Source organism: Phallusia mammillata, chromosome 6, assembly GCF_965637545.1.
Source record: "Phallusia mammillata chromosome 6, kaPhaMamm4.hap1.1, whole genome shotgun sequence".
NCBI lineage: Eukaryota > Metazoa > Chordata > Ascidiacea > Phlebobranchia > Ascidiidae > Phallusia > Phallusia mammillata.
The window spans coordinates 9,767,353-9,789,078 of record NC_137257.1 but is presented as its reverse complement, the minus strand read 5'-3'; the positions used below and the strand labels follow the sequence as shown (position 1 = coordinate 9,789,078).

The 21,726-nt window shown below is 37.5% G+C and overlaps 2 protein-coding genes across 2 annotated transcripts; both read left to right on the top strand.

Annotated features, from left to right (window-relative positions):
• Positions 1 to 1,384: 1,384 nt before the first annotated feature.
• Positions 1,385 to 10,853, top strand: LOC145234213 (uncharacterized). The gene is made up of 5 exons (XM_080098968.1): positions 1,385 to 2,134; positions 2,981 to 3,203; positions 3,393 to 3,541; positions 3,606 to 6,981; positions 7,096 to 10,853. The coding sequence occupies exons 1-5, from the start codon at positions 1,754 to 1,756 to the stop codon at positions 10,851 to 10,853; spliced, it is 7,887 nt and encodes a 2,628-aa protein (XP_079955094.1). The 5' UTR covers positions 1,385 to 1,753.
• A 2,724-nt stretch (positions 10,854 to 13,577) lies between these two features.
• On the top strand, positions 13,578 to 21,277 carry LOC145232292 (uncharacterized). The gene is made up of 14 exons (XM_080096883.1): positions 13,578 to 13,778; positions 14,383 to 14,455; positions 14,533 to 14,636; positions 15,005 to 15,129; positions 15,512 to 15,631; positions 15,691 to 15,783; positions 16,070 to 16,170; positions 16,357 to 16,463; positions 16,659 to 16,738; positions 17,164 to 17,347; positions 17,927 to 18,086; positions 18,542 to 19,212; positions 19,843 to 19,977; positions 20,055 to 21,277. The coding sequence occupies exons 1-14, from the start codon at positions 13,682 to 13,684 to the stop codon at positions 20,189 to 20,191; spliced, it is 2,187 nt and encodes a 728-aa protein (XP_079953009.1). The 5' UTR covers positions 13,578 to 13,681; the 3' UTR covers positions 20,192 to 21,277.
• Positions 21,278 to 21,726: the final 449 nt, after the last annotated feature.

The window sequence follows — 21,726 nt, the reverse complement described above, 5'->3', positions numbered from 1 at the left end:
CAGCGAGGAATATGGGTTTACAAGGGCAATAGCAGTAACAGCAATTGTTTGTCGCGCTATCCGCGCTGGTATTAAAAAGCACCATAACGAATTGGTGCGAAGTCAGTAGGTCGTCTTTTCTTGTTGTTTGGTATATGTCACGTTCCGTTTTTCGGGTACGCTAAAAGTGGGTACGACTATCGGAACAGTAACGCACTCGTACTTTGGTCAGCAATAAATTCGTTTTTTACACTTCAGTTATCCCTTTTTCGAATAAAATCGAATTACAAGAAATATGATTACTTACAGACATAGTAAACGATTTTAAGCAGTGGTGGGATTCAGCCGGTTCGCACCGGTTATATAAAACCGTCTCACGAATTTTTATGATATCAGCGACCAGTTGTCCAGTTCGCGTTACTTTTAACTGTCAATGGACTTTTTGTTACAGAACCGGCTCTAAAATATGACATTTGTGACAGAACCGACTGACAAAACATTTGAATCCCGTCAATGATTGTAAGTTAAACCATCATATCAAATTACAAATGTACAACCACATGTACGCTAAACGCCCAACCGTGCAAACTTCTACCAGCGTGAGTTTGTACTAAAATGACTCGTTTACAAAACAGGGCTACCTATGAGTAACAATGGCTAAGGTCAAGGGGTTAACTCCGCTGGACACGAGGATTAACAGCAAAGCGGCGAGTGACGGGCGACACGATGAAACCGGCACATTTATGGATGATAAGAAAAGTAATGAGGTTGTAAAGCTGCAGCCTGCAACAAAAGACTTGGTATGAACGTCCGGGGGTTGCGAGATATCGTCGCATGTGACTTAGGTCATGTACTATTGCCGAGGTCGATCTATAGCAAAATTGTGACAATATATAACGGCTGCAACGCATAACTGCATTTAAGTCAGTAAATTAAGGCGAGAGATAATCATTTGGTGAAAGTTTTTGCAATAATTTGGCAGTAAATATAACGTTTTGCACTCCATTTGATGGTTTTGAGAAATACTTTAGGTGGTTTTGTGAGTTTCCAAAAACGTAATAAACCGAAAACCTGTTATTGGACTAGCGTAAGTCCGATTAGAAGGTAAAAATAATTACTGCATATTCTACGGGTAAATCATCGAAATGTGCAAGGTTGTGGGGCCACATTGTAGCTAAGACGTTATTGTTTGGACAAAATTATCCGTAGATTGGTTATAGGCTTACATTATTGTGAGCCTATGATTAAAAAGGAATGATGTGACAGTGCTGAGGATGTATGAAGATTTTGTGATTCAGTTTATTACTTCAGTTTATGTTGTGTTCGTAAAAGATTCAATGATACATTGAGAAGTCGGCGTGTAATCCTGTATCAACTGAGAAGTTTAATAAAGTTCTGCGAAATAATGGCTTTGTAATGTGTGCATGTATGTAGTGTTTTATTTAGTTACTCTGGGTCGCAGATAATCACGTCCGTTACATACAATATCTAAATACGTTGTACACAGCATCGTTCAGTTTGAATTGCTAAAAATATTTCCGAATTTCGGGAGCACTGTAACAAAGCTTTTTGGGGCACATTGGCCTGTGCCTAAGTATTTAAGCCGAATACGATGAAACAAAATTTCGCGATGTTACACGAGTTTATAGGCTACTTGATTTCCTGATTGCTTTCTTTTGAACATCTCGATCTCTGTTATTTTTTAACTTTATTAGTCAATTTAGTTTGATTATTCATTGAGCCTCGCAATACGATTTATAAAGCTGCATAAAAAATGCTGAAATTCAAACGGACGCCACCAGTGGAGTACGAGTGGGGTGTAAGCGGAAAGCAGACGCATTATCTTCGTCATAAATCTTTGCTTCCTTCGGTTTTGTTGCTCACAGACAGCAACGGAAGAAATCTTGTTTTGCCGAAGGTAGTATCGTCAGAGAACGAATCATTTTCGTTAAATGTCATTTGTATTCCAGGTGGAAAGATGGAGCACGGGTGCATTGAACTAGAGCGAGGACAGCGATTTAAAAACATCGATATAATTGTTCTGGCGCTTGGAACAAACGATGTCGCCAACGGTCACTGTGCTTACCATCACCTAATTGAAAGACGATGTTTACGTCTTATTGATACATGCCAAAAAAATTATCCAAATGTCCAGGTTGGTGCTTCAAATATTTTATACTTGTGATATTAAAGTAGGTATATACGTACAGTGTTGCACACCGTTCGCAATACGATAATGAGGTATAAATCTTGAGAAACCATTTCGTGCATGTGTTACAAAGTGAAAACTGGCTTTAAATAGGGGTGTCGAACTCATTTTGGTCTGGAGGCGACATGTGGTCTGGTGCCAAAGGTTAACCATAAATAAAACATAAATGTTTCCTTGTTTTTACAAATGACAAATAAGAATGTCATGTTACGGCACAAAAACAGTTATCAGTTGTTTTTTTGCGTCATAAAGGGTGTTTTTGCAATTATGTGCTTTTGGAAAAAGAAGTTTATCGTACTTTTCTGAATAAATGTTTCGGTTAGCATGAAAAGGTTTTACAACTTATTAGGCTTACGGGGCAGTGACCGTTTCATCGCGCAATTTGCAGGGTATGTAACACTGAAATTGTTCCTAAAAATGTACTTAGTTAAGTTTTTAACCAACTGTTGAAGGAAATAAAATACCGTTATTGCTCAGTTGTAAGCCGCATACAATAAAGTTAGTGACTACTATTTCATAATGCTAAAATTTGTTGGAATTAATGCTAAGTTAAATTTATATTCAATCTGGTGGTAACATACTCCAGCGATATTAGAGCACCTTTAGAAAATTGGTCATCTGCCGATTTTTAGCAGTATTGTTTGTTGTAAAATTTGTCCCGTGACTAGTATCAACAGTTTAATATCGGCCGCAAGTTTGACATTTACCTGCTACGGTTTGCATGCTTGTTTATAGAAGGCAGAAGAGTAGTAAGCACTGAAGCTGAGTGGAAGTTATGATATTTTTCAACAGATCGTCATCGGAGGTATACTGCCTCAAACAAACTTCCACCACAAGTGCGTTGGTTATGCGAATTACATGATGAGAGGATTGTGCAACAGACTAAAATTAAGCTTTTTGGATTTTAATGTGCCCGGTCGCCGAGAATATTGGTCTGACAAACTTCACCTTTCCGACTGGGGATTGCAGCATTATGTGAAAAGCCTTGAAGCCCATATACAAACCATCTTGTTTGGTAAGAAAATATTTGTGAAAACCAAATTGCAAAAACCACAATTTGATGTTAATTTTAAAATTTATCCTGGACGTTGTTTTCCATAAAAGTATGAAAAAAAGTGACAACGACGTTGATTTTAACAGAAGTGCCCCAATTTTTGAAACCCCACTAATCTTTCGACTCAATGTGCACTCTTTTTCACTTTAGAAAACTATACAGCTGCTTGCAGTTCAAACAGCACTGCACCAACAAAAACACCAGAAGAATCAAAAAAGTTTCGCAAACTTTACAATTTCGGATGTGTTGTGGATTCATTTCATGGCAGCCCTTACAAAACAAAGCCATTAAAACATGAGGTAGGCATTGTATAAAAAATGTAATCAGTCACCGAAATTGTTAACGCACCAACTGTGTACACAGAATGGTAAGAAATGGCGACCTCAAAGCAGTGCGAAGTCTTCCCCATCAGCTGCAAAGCCATCCGTCCCAGCCGAGTCTACCCCCTCTGGCGCGAAACCTTCTGTCCCAGGCAAGCCCAACTCTTCTGCTGCAAAACCTTCCTTCCCAGGCAAGCCCAACTCTTCTGCTGCAAAACCTTCCGTCCCAGCCAAGCCCAACTCTTCTGCTGCAAAACCTACCGTCCCAGCCAAGCCCAACTGTTCTGCTGCAAAACCTTTCTTCCCAGGCAAGCCCAACTCTTCTGCTGCAAAACCTTCCTTCCCAGGCAAGCCCAACTCTTCTGCTGCAAAACCTACCGTCCCAGCCAAGCCCAACTCTTCTGCTGCGAAACCTTCCGTCCCAGGCAAGCCCAACTCTTCTGCTGCAAAACCTTCCTTCCCAGGCAAGCCCAACTCTTCTGCTGCGAAACCTTCCTTCCCAGGCAAGCCCAACTCTTCTGCTGCAAAACCTACCGTCCCAGCCAAGCCCAACTGTTCTGCTGCGAAACCTACCGTCCCAGGCAAGCCCAACTATTCTGCTGCGAAACCTTCCTTCCCAGGCAAGCCCAACTCTTCTGCTGCAAAACCTACCGTCCCAGCCAAGCCCAACTCTTCTGCTGCGAAACCTGCCGTCCCAGGCAAGCCCAACTCTTCTGCTGCGAAACCTGTCGTCCCAGGCAAGCCCAACTCTTCTGCTGCGAAATCTGTCGTCCCAGGCAAGCCCAACTCTTCTGCTGCGAAACCTGCTGTCCCAACCAAGCCCAACTCTTCTGCTGCGAAATCTGTCGTCCCAGGCAAGCCCAACTCTTCTGCTGCGAAACCTCCGATCCTAGCGAAGTTGCACTCAGACCACGCATCAAAGGGAATGGCCAACAGTTGGTCGTGCATGTCACAGATGAAATCAGCCCTTGCCCTTGCTATCAGTCTCACAAGGAAAGGTTTGTCTTGCATGTGTTATTTCTTTGTTTTTTACATAACATTTCTGTTGTTTGGTTTGCACTGTGTGGGATTTACATTTATTTTCAATTTGTTTGCAACGTTTCGGCACTATTTCCGCAATGCCAACGTATGTCGACGTAGACAATTGATTCCTGTCTTTTATTTTTATATGTTGGTTTGGGCGATTTGCCTTCCACATAAATTGGTAAAAGTAGGTGGTGCTCGCTACTGCAATGTTGACAGATTGATTAAAGCAATTGCGACATTTTGGCGGAAGAATAACCTTAAAAAATTTGATAAAAAAACTGCTCTCGAATTTTTGAAAAGCAATGACTGTTGGCAAGGATATAACATTTCTACTCGACTTAGGCGTTTAACTAAGTTTTGTGTTTCTCATGAAACAAAGATCAAGGCAATTCCCATACCAAAATCGCTTTCGTCAAATGTGGATGGGGTAAAATGGGACAAATCGAGAATTCGTTTGTTTGCAAGCTGCCTCCGGTATTATCCAAACTCCACGCGGATCCCAAGACAAGCTATTATTTCATTTCTTACGTCTGGTGGTATAAAAAATAATCCAAAAAACGTTCTCCAAATTAGACGCAAATGGTTAAATCACACCTCATTTAGAAAACTAATACAATCTACGTATTGTGAAATAAATGATTGCGCTGAAAGTCACGACCAGAGTATGTCAGAAAGTGAACACGAGACGTTGCCCGACAATGTTCATTGTGTTTGCGAACAAAAATGGAAAGGTGAACTAATGGTTGAATGTGAAATATGTTGTAAGTGGTTCCACCCCAAGTGCGTTCTCGATCAGTTGTCACCCGCTCTGGGATTTTCACCCGAAGTATGGAGTAAATGTCATCTTGTTTGTGAAGGATGGTCAGATGGCCGAAGTAGTCGGTCCGTTTATAAACACAAGCTCTGGCTATCTTCCAAACAAGAGTTCGACAAAACCGCTGAAAGTGAAAAGGAGTCCTCACCAGAAACAGTTTTTTTGCAATCGAATTTGTCAACTGCATTAAATGATGATGTTCAGTCGCCTACAGAAGTTTTTAGCGATTTAGATGAAAGCGTTCGCAGTGTGACAGAGGTTTTAGTAAAAACCGTCGCTTTGAATCAACCGCAATCAAATTTGTTAACTGCATTAAATGAAGATGTTCAGTCGCCTACAGAAGTTTTAAGCGATTTAGATGAAAGCGTTCGCAGTGTGACAGAGGTTTTAGTAAAAACAGTCGCTTTGAATCAACCGCAATCAAATTTGTTAACTGCATTAAATGAAGATGTTCAGTCGCCTACAGAAGTTTTAAGCGATTTAGATGAAAGCGTTCGCAGTGTGACAGAGGTTTTAGTAAAAACCGTCGCTTTGAATCAACCGCAATCAAATTTGTTAACTGCATTAAATGAAGATGTTCAGTCGCCTACAGAAGTTTTAAGCGATTTAGATGAAAGCGTTCGCAGTGTGACAGAGGTTTTAGTAAAAACAGTCGCTTTGAATCAACCGCAATCAAATTTGTTAACTGCATTAAATGAAGATGTTCAGTCGCCTACAGAAGTTTTAAGCGATTTAGATGAAAGCGTTCGCAGTGTGACAGAGGTTTTAGTAAAAACAGTCGCTTTGAATCAACCGCAATCAAATTTGTTAACTGCATTAAATGAAGATGTTCAGTCGCCTACAGAAGTTTTAAGCGATTTAGATGAAAGCGTTCGTAGTGTGACAGACGTTTCCGAACAAACCGTTGTTTCGGATGACCAAAATTCGAATTTGTCCTCTGAAAACCTTGAAGTGCCTATGGCTGTTTTATCCGAAAAAGATAACGAAATTGGCGACCCGTTTTATGATGTGTCGGTATTAGATACCACAACCATTGAAGACCTTGGTGGGGTTGGTGACAAAACCAAAAAAAAACATCGGCATGTAGACATGGTCAGGGTTGAGGATGTCATTGAATTTTCGCTAGAAGATTGGAGAAACATGGTGGCAGATCGTACAAGAAATCGTTTTGGTACCGACTTATATCGTGAGCTGGTTTTAGACAAACTTCGAAAGGTGTATTGCTCGTGCGTTCCAAACTTTTCAAACAATTACTTGGTTGATGTTGATGGTGTTGCAACAATTAAAAACCAAGACGATTGTTACAAAGAAGGTTGGGTGAATTTGTATTGCAGCCATAGAAACTGCAAAAACTGTAAATGTGAGGTAAAATATTCAATTACATTCGTGTCATATGTTGATAAAGTGGAAGGGCACGTAAGGGTGAGTGGAAATCGAAATCATCAACCTGGGTGTAAAAGGCGAAGAAGAGTTACTGGTTCGTTTAGGAATACCCTGCGCAAAAGCATGCAAACGAAGACCGCTGTTAAAGAGTACAGAGAACTTTACGACCAAATGGAACCGGAAGAACGTTGGTTAGGTGCGCACACATATCTGCCGTCCCAATCTGTATTGAATAATATTAAAAGTGAAGGAAGTCTAGGTCGCCGAATAAGCAAATTGTGGTACATTAATCTAAATACTTTACGCTTAGAAATGGAAAAGGAAAGCCAATACTTTATCAGACACATTTCTGTTCATCCGCCAATGGTCGTAATGTATTCCGAAGCGCAGGTAAAAACTTTCAATCAAATTTGTGTGTTTGATATTGCGTACTTAGATTCGACAGGAAGCATTTTGCGACGATTTGAAAATTATTCCGATTTTCAGGTGTACACCTTATTAATCAGAAACCCAACACAAGGTGGAACTCCCCTTCCCGTAGCAACATGTGTCAGTTGTTTACATGATGCAAATACAATTAGTCATTTTCTGGAAAACTTTTTGTTCGACGTGGCTAAAATTTGTGGTCGTGCTAAAAAACCATCGCTAATTATAATTGATGGGTCAATGGCTATGTGGAACGCTGCATTGAAAGCGATATTGCATGAAACGCGATTAGACTTTTACAACCGCTGTTTCAAAATTGTGACCGGGAGATTTGACGAGGTTGACTTGACCAAAACTATCTTTCATAATTGCTACAGTCATGCCATGAAAGCTGCCAAGTGTTTATGCCATAAATACAGCAATAAACGTAAAATCGTTACAACTTACTTGTTTTGGATTAACGTAATGTTTTCATGCACGACGCTACCTGAACTAGATGAGGTCGTAGAAAGTTTTTACATTTTGACAAACTGTAAAAAAACCTCTGCGTTGGTTGAAAAACATTTTAAACGCCTTCAATTATTTCGGCTACGGGACTACACCGACGATGCCAATGGTAAGAACGGCAGCGACGATAGCACTGATTATTTTTATGCTTGCAAGTCGTCCGACAGATTGCAGGAACGTCATTCACCGTTTTACGTTAGGTACAAAAATAACTTAGATAATTTTAATACTTCGCAAGTGTGCAAGGATCACATGTATACCAATTGCGACGAAAATGTTTATTGCAACCCTCAGTTGTGTGAGAAGGTACTGGAAATTATTTTAAGTAGAATTTGCGCAACCTCGCAGTTAATGCTTGGAGATTTAACTCGGCATGACACAAAAGGCAATCAATCAAGCGAACAACTCGATGCGTACGAAGCATTTTTCAAAAAGTGTGAAATTTTACAACAAGCTGGTCACCAAACTATTATGTTAAACAATCAAACTCAAGGTATAATTGAAGAACATTTCGGAGACATGAAAGTTAATTTTATTGATGGCAAGCGTGTAGGGCGAATTGACGACTTTGTGGTAAAATACTTCAACGCCATAAAGGTTTTACAAAAACAGTTCGCCGACTCTGTGCAACACCTTACAACAACTCCTAAAAAAGTCTCGAAAACACAATTTGTTCCGTTTGCAACTTCGACGCCTATGGTTGTGTCTAAGTTTAAGAAAAGAAAACGCAATGCGACCAGTTTTTACTCGTCACAAGGTTTCGTGAAACAGCTAAAATATCAAAATAAGGCAACTTCGTTACAGGACAGTACCGAAGTGACAGACACCCCTGTTATTCCTGCTTTCATATTTTGTCCCAATAATGACGATGTTGTTGCAACGTGTAAACCCGTAGCAGATCTCGTTTGGAATAAAGTTCCTTTAAACCCAGTAACAATTGCAAATTCGGCTCTTGTTATGCCATGTAACCAAACGTTATCATGGCTGGATTTGTGCTCTATTTGTCCTAAGCCAATTGGTTCTACGTACACAGCTTTGACGCAAAACGCATACAAGTCCCACTCCGATCAAACGCTTGGTTGGTTAACAGACAAGGCTGTTGATCATTATATTGCACGAGTTGTTCGTCTTTGTAACTATTTACGTGCTGATCAATACGGATACATCTCCACGTTATTGGCATCAGAAATTTTAAACGGCAAGAAATTTAAGAATATTCATAGGGCATTCAAAGAAATTGTTCGCAGTGACGAAGACATAAAAGATAACGTTTTTGTTGCGCTACTACATCACAGTCATTTTCTTGTACTGTGGTTTAATAAACCCAAAAAGTCGCTTACTCTGTATGATTCTATGCAACCGACGGAAACAGGACTAATCTTGTTGCTGAAAAAAACGCTGGTCCCGTTATTTTGCAAGTTATCCGGCTATGACGTGCTTTTGCTATTAGACTCGAAAGTGCAACAGAACAACGGTTCAAGTTGTGGGGTATGTGTTTGCTACACTGTTGATTTAATTGCAGCAGAAACCCTGGGTATGAGCGTTTTTCCGTTTGACGAATTTAGTTTTCGACAATGGCAGACTTATGCATTAATTGAGAATTCGTGCAAATGTAATGTTCAAATTAAAGCAGGAATGGAAAACGATTTTTTAACTGCTTGTGGTCTTCCAAATGATTTTAATAATTGCTGGATAAATTCAACTTTGCAAGCGGTTCAAAGTCTTGTTGTTGAGCTGCCTAAAAGTTTTGTTCAGAACATACAAGGAAAGCTAGCTGGTTACATTTGCAGTTTAGTGCAGAAAAAAGTTGAAGTTGACTCATACACCGCATTAATCGAAGAAGTTTGCAGATACAACAGATGGAAAGTAGGAGAGGACCAAGATGTTAGTGAGTTTTTCACACTTTGCGACTTTGAACTGGTTTTGCAGCATTGCAAATTAAATACGCGTTTTCAACTTAAGACATCAAATACGTGTGTGGTTTGTGGTACGGTGTCAAGAACAGTGAATAATCAAAGCATTATATTTCTGTCAATGTTTCAAAATATACCCGACAACCAACTTCTATCCGAGTATTTTAATGCAGAACTTAATGATACTGTCGCTGCCCACTGCTCAGTTTGCGGTGAACATACGGAATCATCTGTGGCATCACAAGTAGACAACGCTTCGGAAATATTTTGCTTGGCATTAAAGCGGAACGTTTTGCAAAAGAAGTGTTGTACTTCAGTAAACCCTGATAGAACTCTATCCTTACAATGTTTTTCGCAAACGTATCCCTACAAGTTAGTTTCTGTGGTAGTTCATATGGGATCTAACGTTGCATCTGGTCATTACGTGTGCTATAGATTTGATGAACTAGGATTAACCCTCTTCAATGATAAAATGGTAAAACGGACATTATTTGAATGCGAAAAAGAAAACATTCTGACTGGAAGTTGCCTGTTTTTTTACAAACGAATCGGCGGAGATGTTGACGCAATTGCCAAAACTGTAACTCCAACGACGTCAGTTAAAGTAATAGTTAGACGGCGACGTCACGTCAACTTGTCATCTGTTGCAACGAAAGACATTGTTGTCAGCAAAGACATAGATCTACAGCAATCAGTTGACGACAATTTAATTCTGATTTCGGACTTTGAAAACCTACACTCAGAAACAAAAGAAACGTACAAATATATTGCTCACAGTCTGCATACAATTCTTTCCAAAACGTTTAATGAAGCCAAACGCTTACCCGAGTGTTATCGTATGTGTTTATTTCATGAAAAGCGCAGAAGTGAACTGATTGGCATAAATCAAGAATTTAGGTTTTGTAAGGGTTTAAATAAAGAATGCCTTGAGAATGTTGTGCGCTTTGTTGATCACAAATTCTGTCGTTCTCGCGTGCGTCAGCGTTTTATTGGACAACAAATATTTAGAGAATCTTATGTGGGAAAAGAACTGAAATCTGAATATTCGCCATCAGGAAGTTTGATTTCTTCCGCGCTTGAAAATACTCCTTTTGATATCAACTTGTTTCTAACCCACGTACTAAATTTGGAAGCTTATATACATTGCGCCATCAAGGTGAAGAATATGTCGTACGTAGATGCTTCTAGAGAAATGGGTATGTCGGCAAAAACTTTTCAATGATATTATAAACGTATAAAAATGTTGATCTTGGTATTAAATGATTCCATCAAAAAATTGCATGAAAAAAAATCGCATTGCATGAAAAAATTGCATTTCCATGTTACAATGTTGCGCTATGTGCATGCACTGCATGAAAGCTAGCAGTTTTTTTTTTCTTTGTTTGGACAAATAATTTGTCAGGAAATTGTAACCATAGCCCAAAAAACAACACTACATTGTAATGGTTAAACTATTAAATTTGTCCAAACAAAGATTTTATCTGCAAAAAATAAAACCACTACTGTTGTCGGAACCTTGACGTTGGTGTAGTGGCTTTCAACCAATACCGGCAAAATAAAAATTGAAGGCGAACAGGATTAAAATAATAGGCCCTAAAAGATTTCAAAAATTGTATTGAAGTTAGCGTATTTCGTCAGTTTCGGCATTTGGCCCAAAGTGGGTGTTAGTTAATTGCATTTTTCTGTAATTATCGAGTCGGGTTCACTTTTTTGAAAACGGATTATTAAAATAGACTAAAAGATGAGGCAATGTTGCGAATTTAAAAAATATAATGGGCCCGAAAAGATTTCAAAAATTGTATTGAACTTAGCGTATTTCGTCACTATTGGCATTTGGTCCAAAGTGGGTGACAGTTAATTGCATTTTGCTGTAATTATCGAGTCGGGTTCACTTTTTTGAAAACGGATTATTAAAATAGACTAAAAGATGAGGCAATGTTGCGAATTTAAAAATATAATGGGCCCGAAAAGATTTCAAAAATTGTATTGAACTTAGCGTATTTCGTCACTATAGGCATTTGGTCCAAAGTGGGTGTTAGTTAATTGCATTTTGCTGTAATTATCGAGTCGGGTTCACTTTTTTGAAAACGGATTATTAAAATAGACTAAAAGATGAGGCAATGTTGCGAATTTAAAAAAAATAATGGGCCCGAAAAGATTTCAAAAATTGCATTGAACTTAGCGTATTTCGTCACTATAGGCATTTGGTCCAAAGTTGGTGTTAGTTAATTGCATTTTTCTGTAATTATCGAGTCGGGTTCACTTTTTTGAAAACGGATTATTAAAATAGACTAAAAGATGAGGCAATGTTGCGAATTTAAAAAAATAATGTGCTCGAAAAGATTTCAAAAATTGTATTGAACTTAGCGTATTTCGTCACTATAGGCATTTGGTCCAAAGTGGGTGTTAGTTAATTGCATTTTTCTGTAATTATCGAGTCGGGTACACTTTTTTGAAAACGGATTATTAAAATAGACTAAAAGATGAGGCAATGTTGCGAATTTAAAAAAAATAATGGGCCCGAAAAGATTTCAAAAATTTTATTGAAGTTAGCGTATTTCGTCACTATAGGCATTTGGTCCAAAGTGGGTGTTAGTTAATTGCATTTTTCTGTAATTATCGAGTCGGGTTCACTTTTTTGAAAACGGATTATTAAAATAGACTAAAAGATGAGGCAATGTTGCGAATTTAAAAAAAATAATGGGCCCGAAAAGATTTCAAAAATTTTATTGAACTTAGCGTATTTCGTCACTATAGGCATTTGGTCCAAAGTGGGTGTTAGTTAATTGCATTTTGCTGTAATTATCGAGTCGGGTTCACTTTTTTGAAAACGGATTATTAAAATAGACTAAAAGATGAGGCAATGTTGCGAATTTAAAAAAAATAATGGGCCCGAAAAGATTTCAAAAATTGTATTGAACTTAGCGTATTTCGTCACTATAGGCATTTGGTCCAAAGTGGGTGACAGTTAATTACATTTTTCTGTAATTATCGAGTCGGGTTCACTTTTTTGAAAATGGATTATTAAAATAGACTAAAAGATGAGGCAATGTTGCGAATTTAAAGAAAATAATGGGCCCGAAAAGATTTCAAAAATTGTATTGAACTTAGCGTATTTCGTCACTGTAGGCATTTGGTCCAAAGTGGGTGTTAGTTAATTGCATTTTGCTGTAATTATCGAGTCGGGTTCACTTTTTTGAAAACGGATTATTAAAATAGACTAAAAGATGAGTCAATGTTGCGAATTTAAAAAAAATAATGGGCCCGAAAAGATTTCAAATATTGTATTCAAGTTAGCGTTTTTCGTCACTGTAGGCATTTGGCCCAAAGTGGGTGTTAGTTAATTGCATTTTTCTGTAATTATCGAGTCGGGTTCACTTTTTTGAAAATGGATTAATAAAATAGACCACAAGATTGAGCAATGTTGCGAAGTTAAAGAAAATAATGGGCCCGAAAAGATTTCAAAAATTGTATTGAACTTAGCGTATTTCGTCACTGTAGGCATTTGGTCCAAAGTGGGTGTTAGTTAATTGCATTTTGCTGTAATTATCGAGTCGGGTTCACTTTTTTGAAAACGGATTATTAAAATAGACTAAAAGATGAGGCAATGTTGCGAATTTAAAAAAAATAATGGGCCCGAAAAGATTTCAAAAATTGTATTGAACTTAGCGTATTTCGTCACTATAGGCATTTGGTCCAAAGTGGGTGTTAGTTAATTGCATTTTTCTGTAATTATCGAGTCGGGTTCACTTTTTTGAAATGGATTATTAAAATAGACTAAAAGATGAGGCAATGTTGCGAATTTAAAAAATATAATGGGCCCGAAAACATTTCAAAGATTGCATTGAAGTTAGCGTATTTTGTCAATATTTCGATTTGGCCAAAACGTTCGTTGCGCATTTATCCGTGACGTTCTCTCGTATCGCATTCCTTTTTTCGATTTTATTCTGGCAGAATGACAATGGTGGCAAAACGGGGATTTTTATTCCGGTGGAAAGTCAACTTCGAAGCCAAATTCAAAATTTTATTTGGAAAACAAATTACTGTATCATGGAAAGCTTTTGCGAAAACTCCTGTGGAACACCAGTGAAAAAAAGAAGAACTGTGGACAATGATAATAAATGTGACACAAAAGATTCAGACTTTGGTATAGTTTTTTTTGTGCTGTGTTTAACTGTTAAAAAAGTATTACCACCTCATAAGTTCTGAGTGGCTGTGAAGTTGTAATCCTCAAGAATTCAATTCAAATCAAATTTCAATGTTTTCTCAGTTGACAGTACAAGCATTTATTATTACCAGATTATTTTTTGTGTTTGGTCAGGAAATTTTGGTTTGGTAGGGAGATTTTGTCAGCGTTTTTTTTATTTACATAACATGTAATTCCATAGCTTTGTTATGGTACCAATCCAGCTTACATAAAAAAAGATTGGCAGTTATAACTTTTCATCATGGAAAATGTTTTAAATTGTGCTATAAACCAATTCATTACTGTTCATAACCAGCACTTGATTTAAGTTGAACACACAAACTTGTGAGGTGTAATACATAAATCGATAACAACAACCTCATCTGTTACTATTTATGACTCTCATTACTCATATATATATACACAGCCAGTTAAGTGTCCAAAAATCAAATATTACTTAACATTACAAAGGGCATAGAATAATATTCACATGCTTTTGAAAGAAACTTACAAAAATCAAACACCTTTCTAAACCTGTTGTAGAGTTTGTTAATTTGTATTTCAGAAAAACCATCTAATATTCTGATGGGTGCTACAGTTGAAGGGAAGAAGGAGATAGATGGAAAACTTTTGGACTGGTAAGTTTTGCGAGCTTCTGTAATCTTGCAGTATGCTTTAGCTTTTCCTTTTTTTGACATCAACATTTTGCATGCAGTGAACCTACGGATAAAATTCAGCATTCAGCAGATTGTGAAACTGAACCTTCTTCCCCGGCTTCATCAACAGCAAGTGAAAGTGATTGGCACCCTTCATCAAGTGGTATTGAAACTTTTTTTGATATAAAAAAAACCTTTTACATGCACACTTTTGTTCTACTTATAAGAGAACCATTAAAATCAAACAGAAACTGATATTTTTTGGGCTGCTTTTCTCAAACTGTTTCTGTTTGTGTTAGGGTGCAAAAAAAGTTGTATGTGTGTAATATAGTGTTTGGTTTCAAAGAGTGTGATTATGTTATGATGTTGACATGCTTGACAGTGCTAGATCTCCATTTTGATACTTTGTTAGTCCTAAAAGTTTGAAAATCTCTGCTCAAAAATAGTAATTAGACTGTATAATTTATTGTTGTCGGTCATGAATATTGTTTATCCAAGTTTTTGCATATATATGTTGATGTTTTTGTGTAGGTTGTTACAAATGGATGCATGAGCAGATGTTGGCTGGGACCGATCCTCGAGAAATCTTGCAAAAGATTTTACCAACAGTAGAAGACATACCACAGGAGATTGATAACTGGTCTCTATGGAGATTGGTCAGTAATTTTCATGATATTGTATAAATCCTGTTTGAACAGTAAGCAAATGTATTTTTTATAAGCTGTTGCAAGCATATTTGAAATAGTATACTTTACTTTTGTATAGGACAGGCTCTTTTGGTCATTGTTATTACAAACCAAACAGTTTTGTTAACATCGAATTCTGATAAATGCCTGTTTTGGTTAATCCTTGTGTGACTGTATTCTAGGAAGTGAATTTATTGTAAAGTTTAACAATATGTTTTTATAATTTGACAAAATTATGCCATTAAGTTTGCATACTGATGTTTTTAGCCCAAAAATAAACACAGATTGAGTTTATATATTTACACAAAATTTTATAAAACTGTTATTTAGAACAAATGTGTTTTTCTTTCAGGTTATTCATATGATGAGTGAGCCACCCCGAAGAAGCAAACTTCCCAATATTAACACATTTTCTGATGCTGTTAACCTTATAAGGTCATCCAAAAAAATAATTGTTTTGACAGGAGCTGGGGTAAATGCGTACTATTGTATAGTTGTAGTTCATCCCTTTAAAAATTCTGTTTCAAATAGGTTTCAGTGTCTTGTGGTATTCCTGACTTTCGGTCCAGGGATGGAGTATATGCAAGACTTGCTGTTGATTTTCCTGACCTTCCAAGCCCCGAGGTAATAAAATGAAACTCACCAGACAAATATTGCTTGTTTTACCTGGACAAAGGTTCAAATTGAAAATGTGATTTTGTAGTTGAAAAATGAAACACCTGTCTTTAGATGATTCTTTTAAAATTGCCAACCAAAAGAATTTATGTTTTTTGACATATATATGACATTTAAAAGGAATTTTATTTTTGCTTTACCTTGTTAGTTAACAAATATGTTTAATAGTTTAACAAACAGTTCAAATAAGCATAATATTCTTGTTTTTTTGTAAAATGTTGTATATTGGTTTCAGTCAATGTTTGATATATCTTACTTTCGACAAGATCCAAGGCCATTTTTTAAATTTGCCAAGGAAATTTATCCTGGACAGTACAAGCCCAGTAGAATACACAGGTAAGTTTAATAAACTATTCTGTTGTACAAATTTTACTCTGAATTGAATTAAACCAACTCTGTTAACTTTACTGGCAGTTTATATCTGGATTATCAGGAACTAAAGATCTTGGCAAATTGAAGTTACAATCAACCAGACGTATCTGTGCATTAATAGTGCTAAGTGTCCTTTCTCCTTTGTTTCAGGTTTATAGCTATGCTGGACTCCACAGGCAGACTGTTAAGAAACTACACACAGAACATTGACACACTTGAACAAGTTGCTGGAATTAAAAATGTTGTTCAATGCCATGGTAGGAAAGTCTGTGCATTTGTTTATCCAATGTGTTAATATTGCCCAAAATGTTTTCTGTTTATTTCAGTGTTCAAGAACAGTTTTTTTGGATAATTTTGATTTTTTGATTATTTTTGGAACTATTTTGTAAAAATTGTCATCACTACAAATTTGTTGTATACAAGTGTTGATGTTTTCTAAATGTTTGTAACAGGGTCATTTGCCACAGCCAGTTGTCAAATTTGCAAATACAAAACTGACTGTGAGACAATCAGAGAAGATATTTTCAACCAGGTACAAACTACAATGTTGAGTATTAGATAATAACTTTATGTGTTTAATGGTGAAAATAACGGCCCAAATAGACGTAAAATGCGACATGATTTATAGTTCCAACGTTTCGGCAAATGTTTATGCCGCTTTTTACGTCTATTTGGGCTATTATTTTTACCATTAAACTTATGAACAGATCTGTATATAGTGTTCCAAAGTACATAGGAAACCATTACGGTATTGTAACTTTATGTGTGTTTGTAAATATTTTCCTGTCCTCACTAGTTTGTTAAAAAACATAATTGTAAGAGTTGGGTAATGTATTTTTGTAATAAAATACTTTTTGACACATAATTTTGTTTGTTCTGTATTTTATATTTCGATTTATCTACTTCATTATTGTAACAGACTGTGTATTATAAATGAGTTTTGCTTTTTCCCGTCAGGTAATTCCCCGCTGCCCGAACTGCACTGGAGACGAGCCAGGCATCCTAAAACCTGACATCGTGTTCTTTGGGGAAAACCTACCGGACCATTTTCACCGCCAAATGGTTGCAGATAAGGAAGAAGCTGACCTTTTGATCGTTATTGGTTCTGCGCTGAAAGTCCGTCCTGTAGCACTTATACCAAGTAAGTTCAGTGGAGAATCATAGTCGTGTTTTTCAATCGTGTGACTTGGTTCGTAATATCGAACACACTGATTTAGAGTTGTAAGTCGAGTCGCGTTCGGGCTTATAAGCCCTATAGGTTTCGCAAAAAACTTATAGGTTTCTTCAAAAAATGGCTGGATTCGGGTCAGACTGTACACTTTGTGTCAGTATTTATTTTCAAATAAATTCAAGCAGCTAGTTGCTGCTGGACTAAAGCTAATGCCTAACAGCCCCAAAACGCCATGTTTAAGACTATTTTCTATGTTGTGTCTGTTGTCTTTGTTTTTCCGGACAGGTCTTTGTATAGCCCTCATCAATCACAGTTTTGGGCTTAAACGGGCTTCCAAAAAACGATTCGGTTTCGGTCGGATTTCTGGTTCCAATTTTAGCCCCGTTTACAACTTTGCTCCGACTGAACCGGAAAACCTATGGTCTTGCCTGCGAATGAACTTGCTATACGTAACATACGAATGTTTTTTTTTTATCAATGCTTTTGAATTGGTCTGTCTTTACTCGTTTTTTTATTCGTAAAACTCTTTCTCAAAATCTGGCGTATTAGGTTCGATTCCCGCCGAAGTGCCACAAATTCTCATCAATCGTGAAGCTCTTAACCATCTTACATTTGACGTGGATTTATTGGGAGATGGAGATACGATTGTTGCCGAAATTTGTCGGAGTCTTGGAGATGAATTCGCTAGCTTGGTGGAAGACACTGAAGAGTAAGACCATTAAACTGTTCCTTTTGCAGATTTTTGCCCTACAAACTTGCAACAACAAACCTATTTTTCTAACTTAAAAGTATAAGTCTCGGTGTTTGTTGTGATAATGATATTGTTATTACGATGAACCATTGGGTAAACTTATTCCCCCCAACCTTTTAATAATATCAAGCTACGCTAATTAACGTATTGTAACAGTTACGATGAACATAAATTTAAAACGGAGACCAGCGACCACGGCACACTCATATACAAATCATAGTATGACAAGTCCATTGAAGGCGTAATACTGAATTAGCCTGTCAGAAAATGTAGCATACGCCTTGCCACATGGGATTGCTTGGTGACTGGCTGATTCGGGTTTACGCCTTCTATGGTCTTGTCGTACTTTAATATTGTATTTTTGAATTTCCTTCGATTATAACGTACCTACTAATTTTACATAATTTTCACAGATTGAACGAGATTACAAGTCTGCCAGACGCTTCAAACACTCCTGAAAAGCAAGTAAGCGAACAACACGATAGCACAGTAGAAACACCCGACACAAGCGTTTTCAAAAGTAAGTGCGACATGACGTCATCATCCAATGGTGACGTCATAACAGAAACAACGTTACAAGAAAATCGAGAAGAAAATCTACCTCTGACCGACAAACAACAGAAAACCTCAAAAGTTTTACAAACCGTGAATTCAGGGAATCGTGATGCTTTTGATTCCAATCACGACATGATATCGGGGGAAAACAGTGAAAACGTCACGTCATGTGAATCCTCGAGTAATGTTTCACAAAAAAATGCTGTAATAACAGGTAGCACTAACCATGATCATGCCGTGAATGGTACAGGTAATGAAGCAGCTCGTGATACATCACGAAATGCTCCCATGAACGTGGACAAAATTGATGATCAAACATCAAATCACGAAATAATAAAAAATAGTACCGATTCCGAATCAATTGCTGAAATATCGCAAAACGATTCATATAAGAAAAAACTTCATGATCGTGAAGACAAAACTGTGTCTTCACAAGACGTGAATTCAAAAGAAGATTCTGCAGAGAAGATAGCGATGAGAGGCTTTTGGCAAAGTAGATGGAAGCAGTCGATCAGCAAAAGACTACCGGGTAAGTCCCTACTTGAAGTACCACGGAAGTTGATATCTTTAAGGTTTTAATTGATGGATAAGTGCTAAACGTGCGAAACCAATCGTTACGTGTAACAGGAACTCGCCAGAAAGTAAAGTTAGCCGATTGTGGGTGTACCCTAGGGATGGACCGAGTACGCGGTACCGAGCATCGCTGTTTTTGATGCTCGGTGCTCGGCCGAGCAGTAGCAAAAACTGACCCGAGTATAAATTTACATATTCATACTCTACTAACATACGAAACTACTGCTCGAAATGGTATCTAAGAATAAAAATGACTGTTTTATATATAATGCTGTAGATGGCGAAAACGCGTACTTCTCGGGCCTGTATAGCCTAATACACCACTGGTGACGCAAGAGACCTTGGAAAGCTACAAAACTAGCGTGGAATAGGGAATGTTTGTGACGTCACAATGTACCGTGGGTACTCGGCCGAGCACCGAGAATTAACGTGAGATGCTCGGTGCTCGACCAAACAGAACATTTGCAGTTTTGGCACATCCCTAGTATACACTACTGGGGGGTGGGACGTTGGTGGACAAGTCGAGGGGACTTTAAAAAACCCCGCAACTGTCTTTCGGTTGCTTTAAAATCTGTCGTGCTTTTAGCCGGTTGCTATTATTACGACGGGAAGCACCGATACATCTTTCCCGGAGCAGAAGTTCCCCCTGAAGAGGAATCCGATTCATCCAGTGATGAAGATGATAGCAACGGCACAAGTTCAAGTGAGGATTCAGTCACGGGTAAAAACTGCTACTTTTATATGTTCTTTAAAATACTATTTATGAATTGGAACCGTGTAAACAAATTGTACATACAGGGGTTTCCCCTTTGCGCCGGCACCCGTTGCCGCAACGCCCTCGTGCGAACCAATGGCATTCCGCCACGTCATCACATTCTCTGGATACGGAAGACGCAACCAAAGTGATTGACAGACCCCCCACGACACCGATTTGAGATGTTTATCTCACAACTAAGAAAAAAAGCATGCCACCAGTTACATCAGTCTTAAGTGAAAGCTCGGGTTAAGATGGGGGAATTCGTCTATAGTAGGCCTGCCTCTTTTTCGTTTATTTTCGCTTCGGTTGAAAACCAATGTATTAAAGTTGTCATGTGCATTAAATCGTATTTAACTGGTTTTAGGAACACACTAACTAAACTGTACATTTGATTCGCTTAGGCAAACATACAGACAGAGTTGTATGGTAACTTATGTTTATCACGTGCACTAATACACCTGCTGTGATGAACTCCTAGTACAAAATTCACAACTTTGCCGCCACTGTTGGCAGTGTAGTTAGGTATTAAATAGTTATCTTTACATTTCCTGGCGCACATATGGTCGGTGTTTTCAAGGTGACAGTTTATCCTTATGTGCATTTTGTTTCTGAACTTGTTTATTTCGTACGCTTCGGTAACTTCTAAATTTCTACCCTTTGTCTGCTATTCTGTGTTACCTTAATTTTCTTATTCATTTCGGTACCAAGTTCATTTATTTTCGGTTTTGAGTATAAACAATAGTAAAATCCGTTTTTAACTGCTGCAAAGCAGTGTTTATAGGAGCTACAAGTATTGTTAATATAAGTGTTACAATTTAATTTTGATTGTGTAATTTTATAACTTTAAGTACCTGTTGAATATTCCATTATTTGAGACCACTTTTAACTTTCTATTCTTCTGCAAAACTCAAAAAGTTAAGAAATTTTTCAATAGGTTTTGTCAAATTTACTGCTAAATCTAACTTTAATATGTACAGAATTTATTGAAACCTTTGTCGGTGTTCAAACCAAAAGGAATTGTCTGCAAGTAAATGCTGTAAGATTTGTTTACCGTTTTGTGCACATATATACGACTAGGTTATTTTAAGTAACATATAGCCTACCACAGTTGTGCTCACTGCTCATTTTAGGTTACATAGCAGGTACAGACTCCTTCATTTTTGTACTGTTTGCTACAACCTTTTTTTTTACTCTCGCCCAATCATTGATTTTTTTACATTGTTTTTTTTATTAGTCTAATGAAACTAACTTTTGGGAACATTTACACCTTTTTATTCTATAAAAACAATGTAGAAGAGACCCAAAAAAAAGTATGAAGACGAAAGCTATTTGGTTATGTACAACTGTTAGTTTGGTGACGGACCATCAGTACACCGATCACTGCTACAGCTGCGAAAACCACCGAGAAAATGTATTTCTGTTTCTTGAAGTGTCAACCCAGATTTAAATTACACCAGTGTTCACCTTGTACTACTAAAACCAGAAAGGTAGCTTTGTTATATACTTTAATTTTATATATTCCCTATCCTATGTACTGATTTACTATACACGCCATTCGATCTACACGTATGATTGGTTTTGCAGGCGAAAACGATTAGGTCCCCACACACGTGTTTGTGCGAATTGAGTGTGGTATAAAATGGTTCGATTATTTTTAGATTTTCAAAGACAAATATTTGAAAGCGATAACCCACTCAAAAGTTTTATCCACAT

Excerpts from the sequence above, each read along its gene's own strand:
- LOC145234213 (XM_080098968.1), top strand. The coding sequence starts at position 1,754 with ATGCTGAAATTCAAACGGACGCCACCAGTGGAGTACGAGTGGGGTGTA. Across the intron at positions 3,204-3,392 it reads TATACAAACCATCTTGTTTG|AAAACTATACAGCTGCTTGC; the intron begins GTAAGAAAATAT and ends TTTTCACTTTAG. Across the intron at positions 6,982-7,095 it reads ACCGGAAGAACGTTGGTTAG|AAATGGAAAAGGAAAGCCAA; the intron begins GTGCGCACACAT and ends CTTTACGCTTAG.
- LOC145232292 (XM_080096883.1), top strand. The coding sequence starts at position 13,682 with ATGGAAAGCTTTTGCGAAAACTCCTGTGGAACACCAGTGAAAAAAAGA. Across the intron at positions 16,739-17,163 it reads GAGAAGATATTTTCAACCAG|GTAATTCCCCGCTGCCCGAA; the intron begins GTACAAACTACA and ends TTTTCCCGTCAG. Across the intron at positions 18,087-18,541 it reads TTGGTGGAAGACACTGAAGA|ATTGAACGAGATTACAAGTC; the intron begins GTAAGACCATTA and ends TAATTTTCACAG.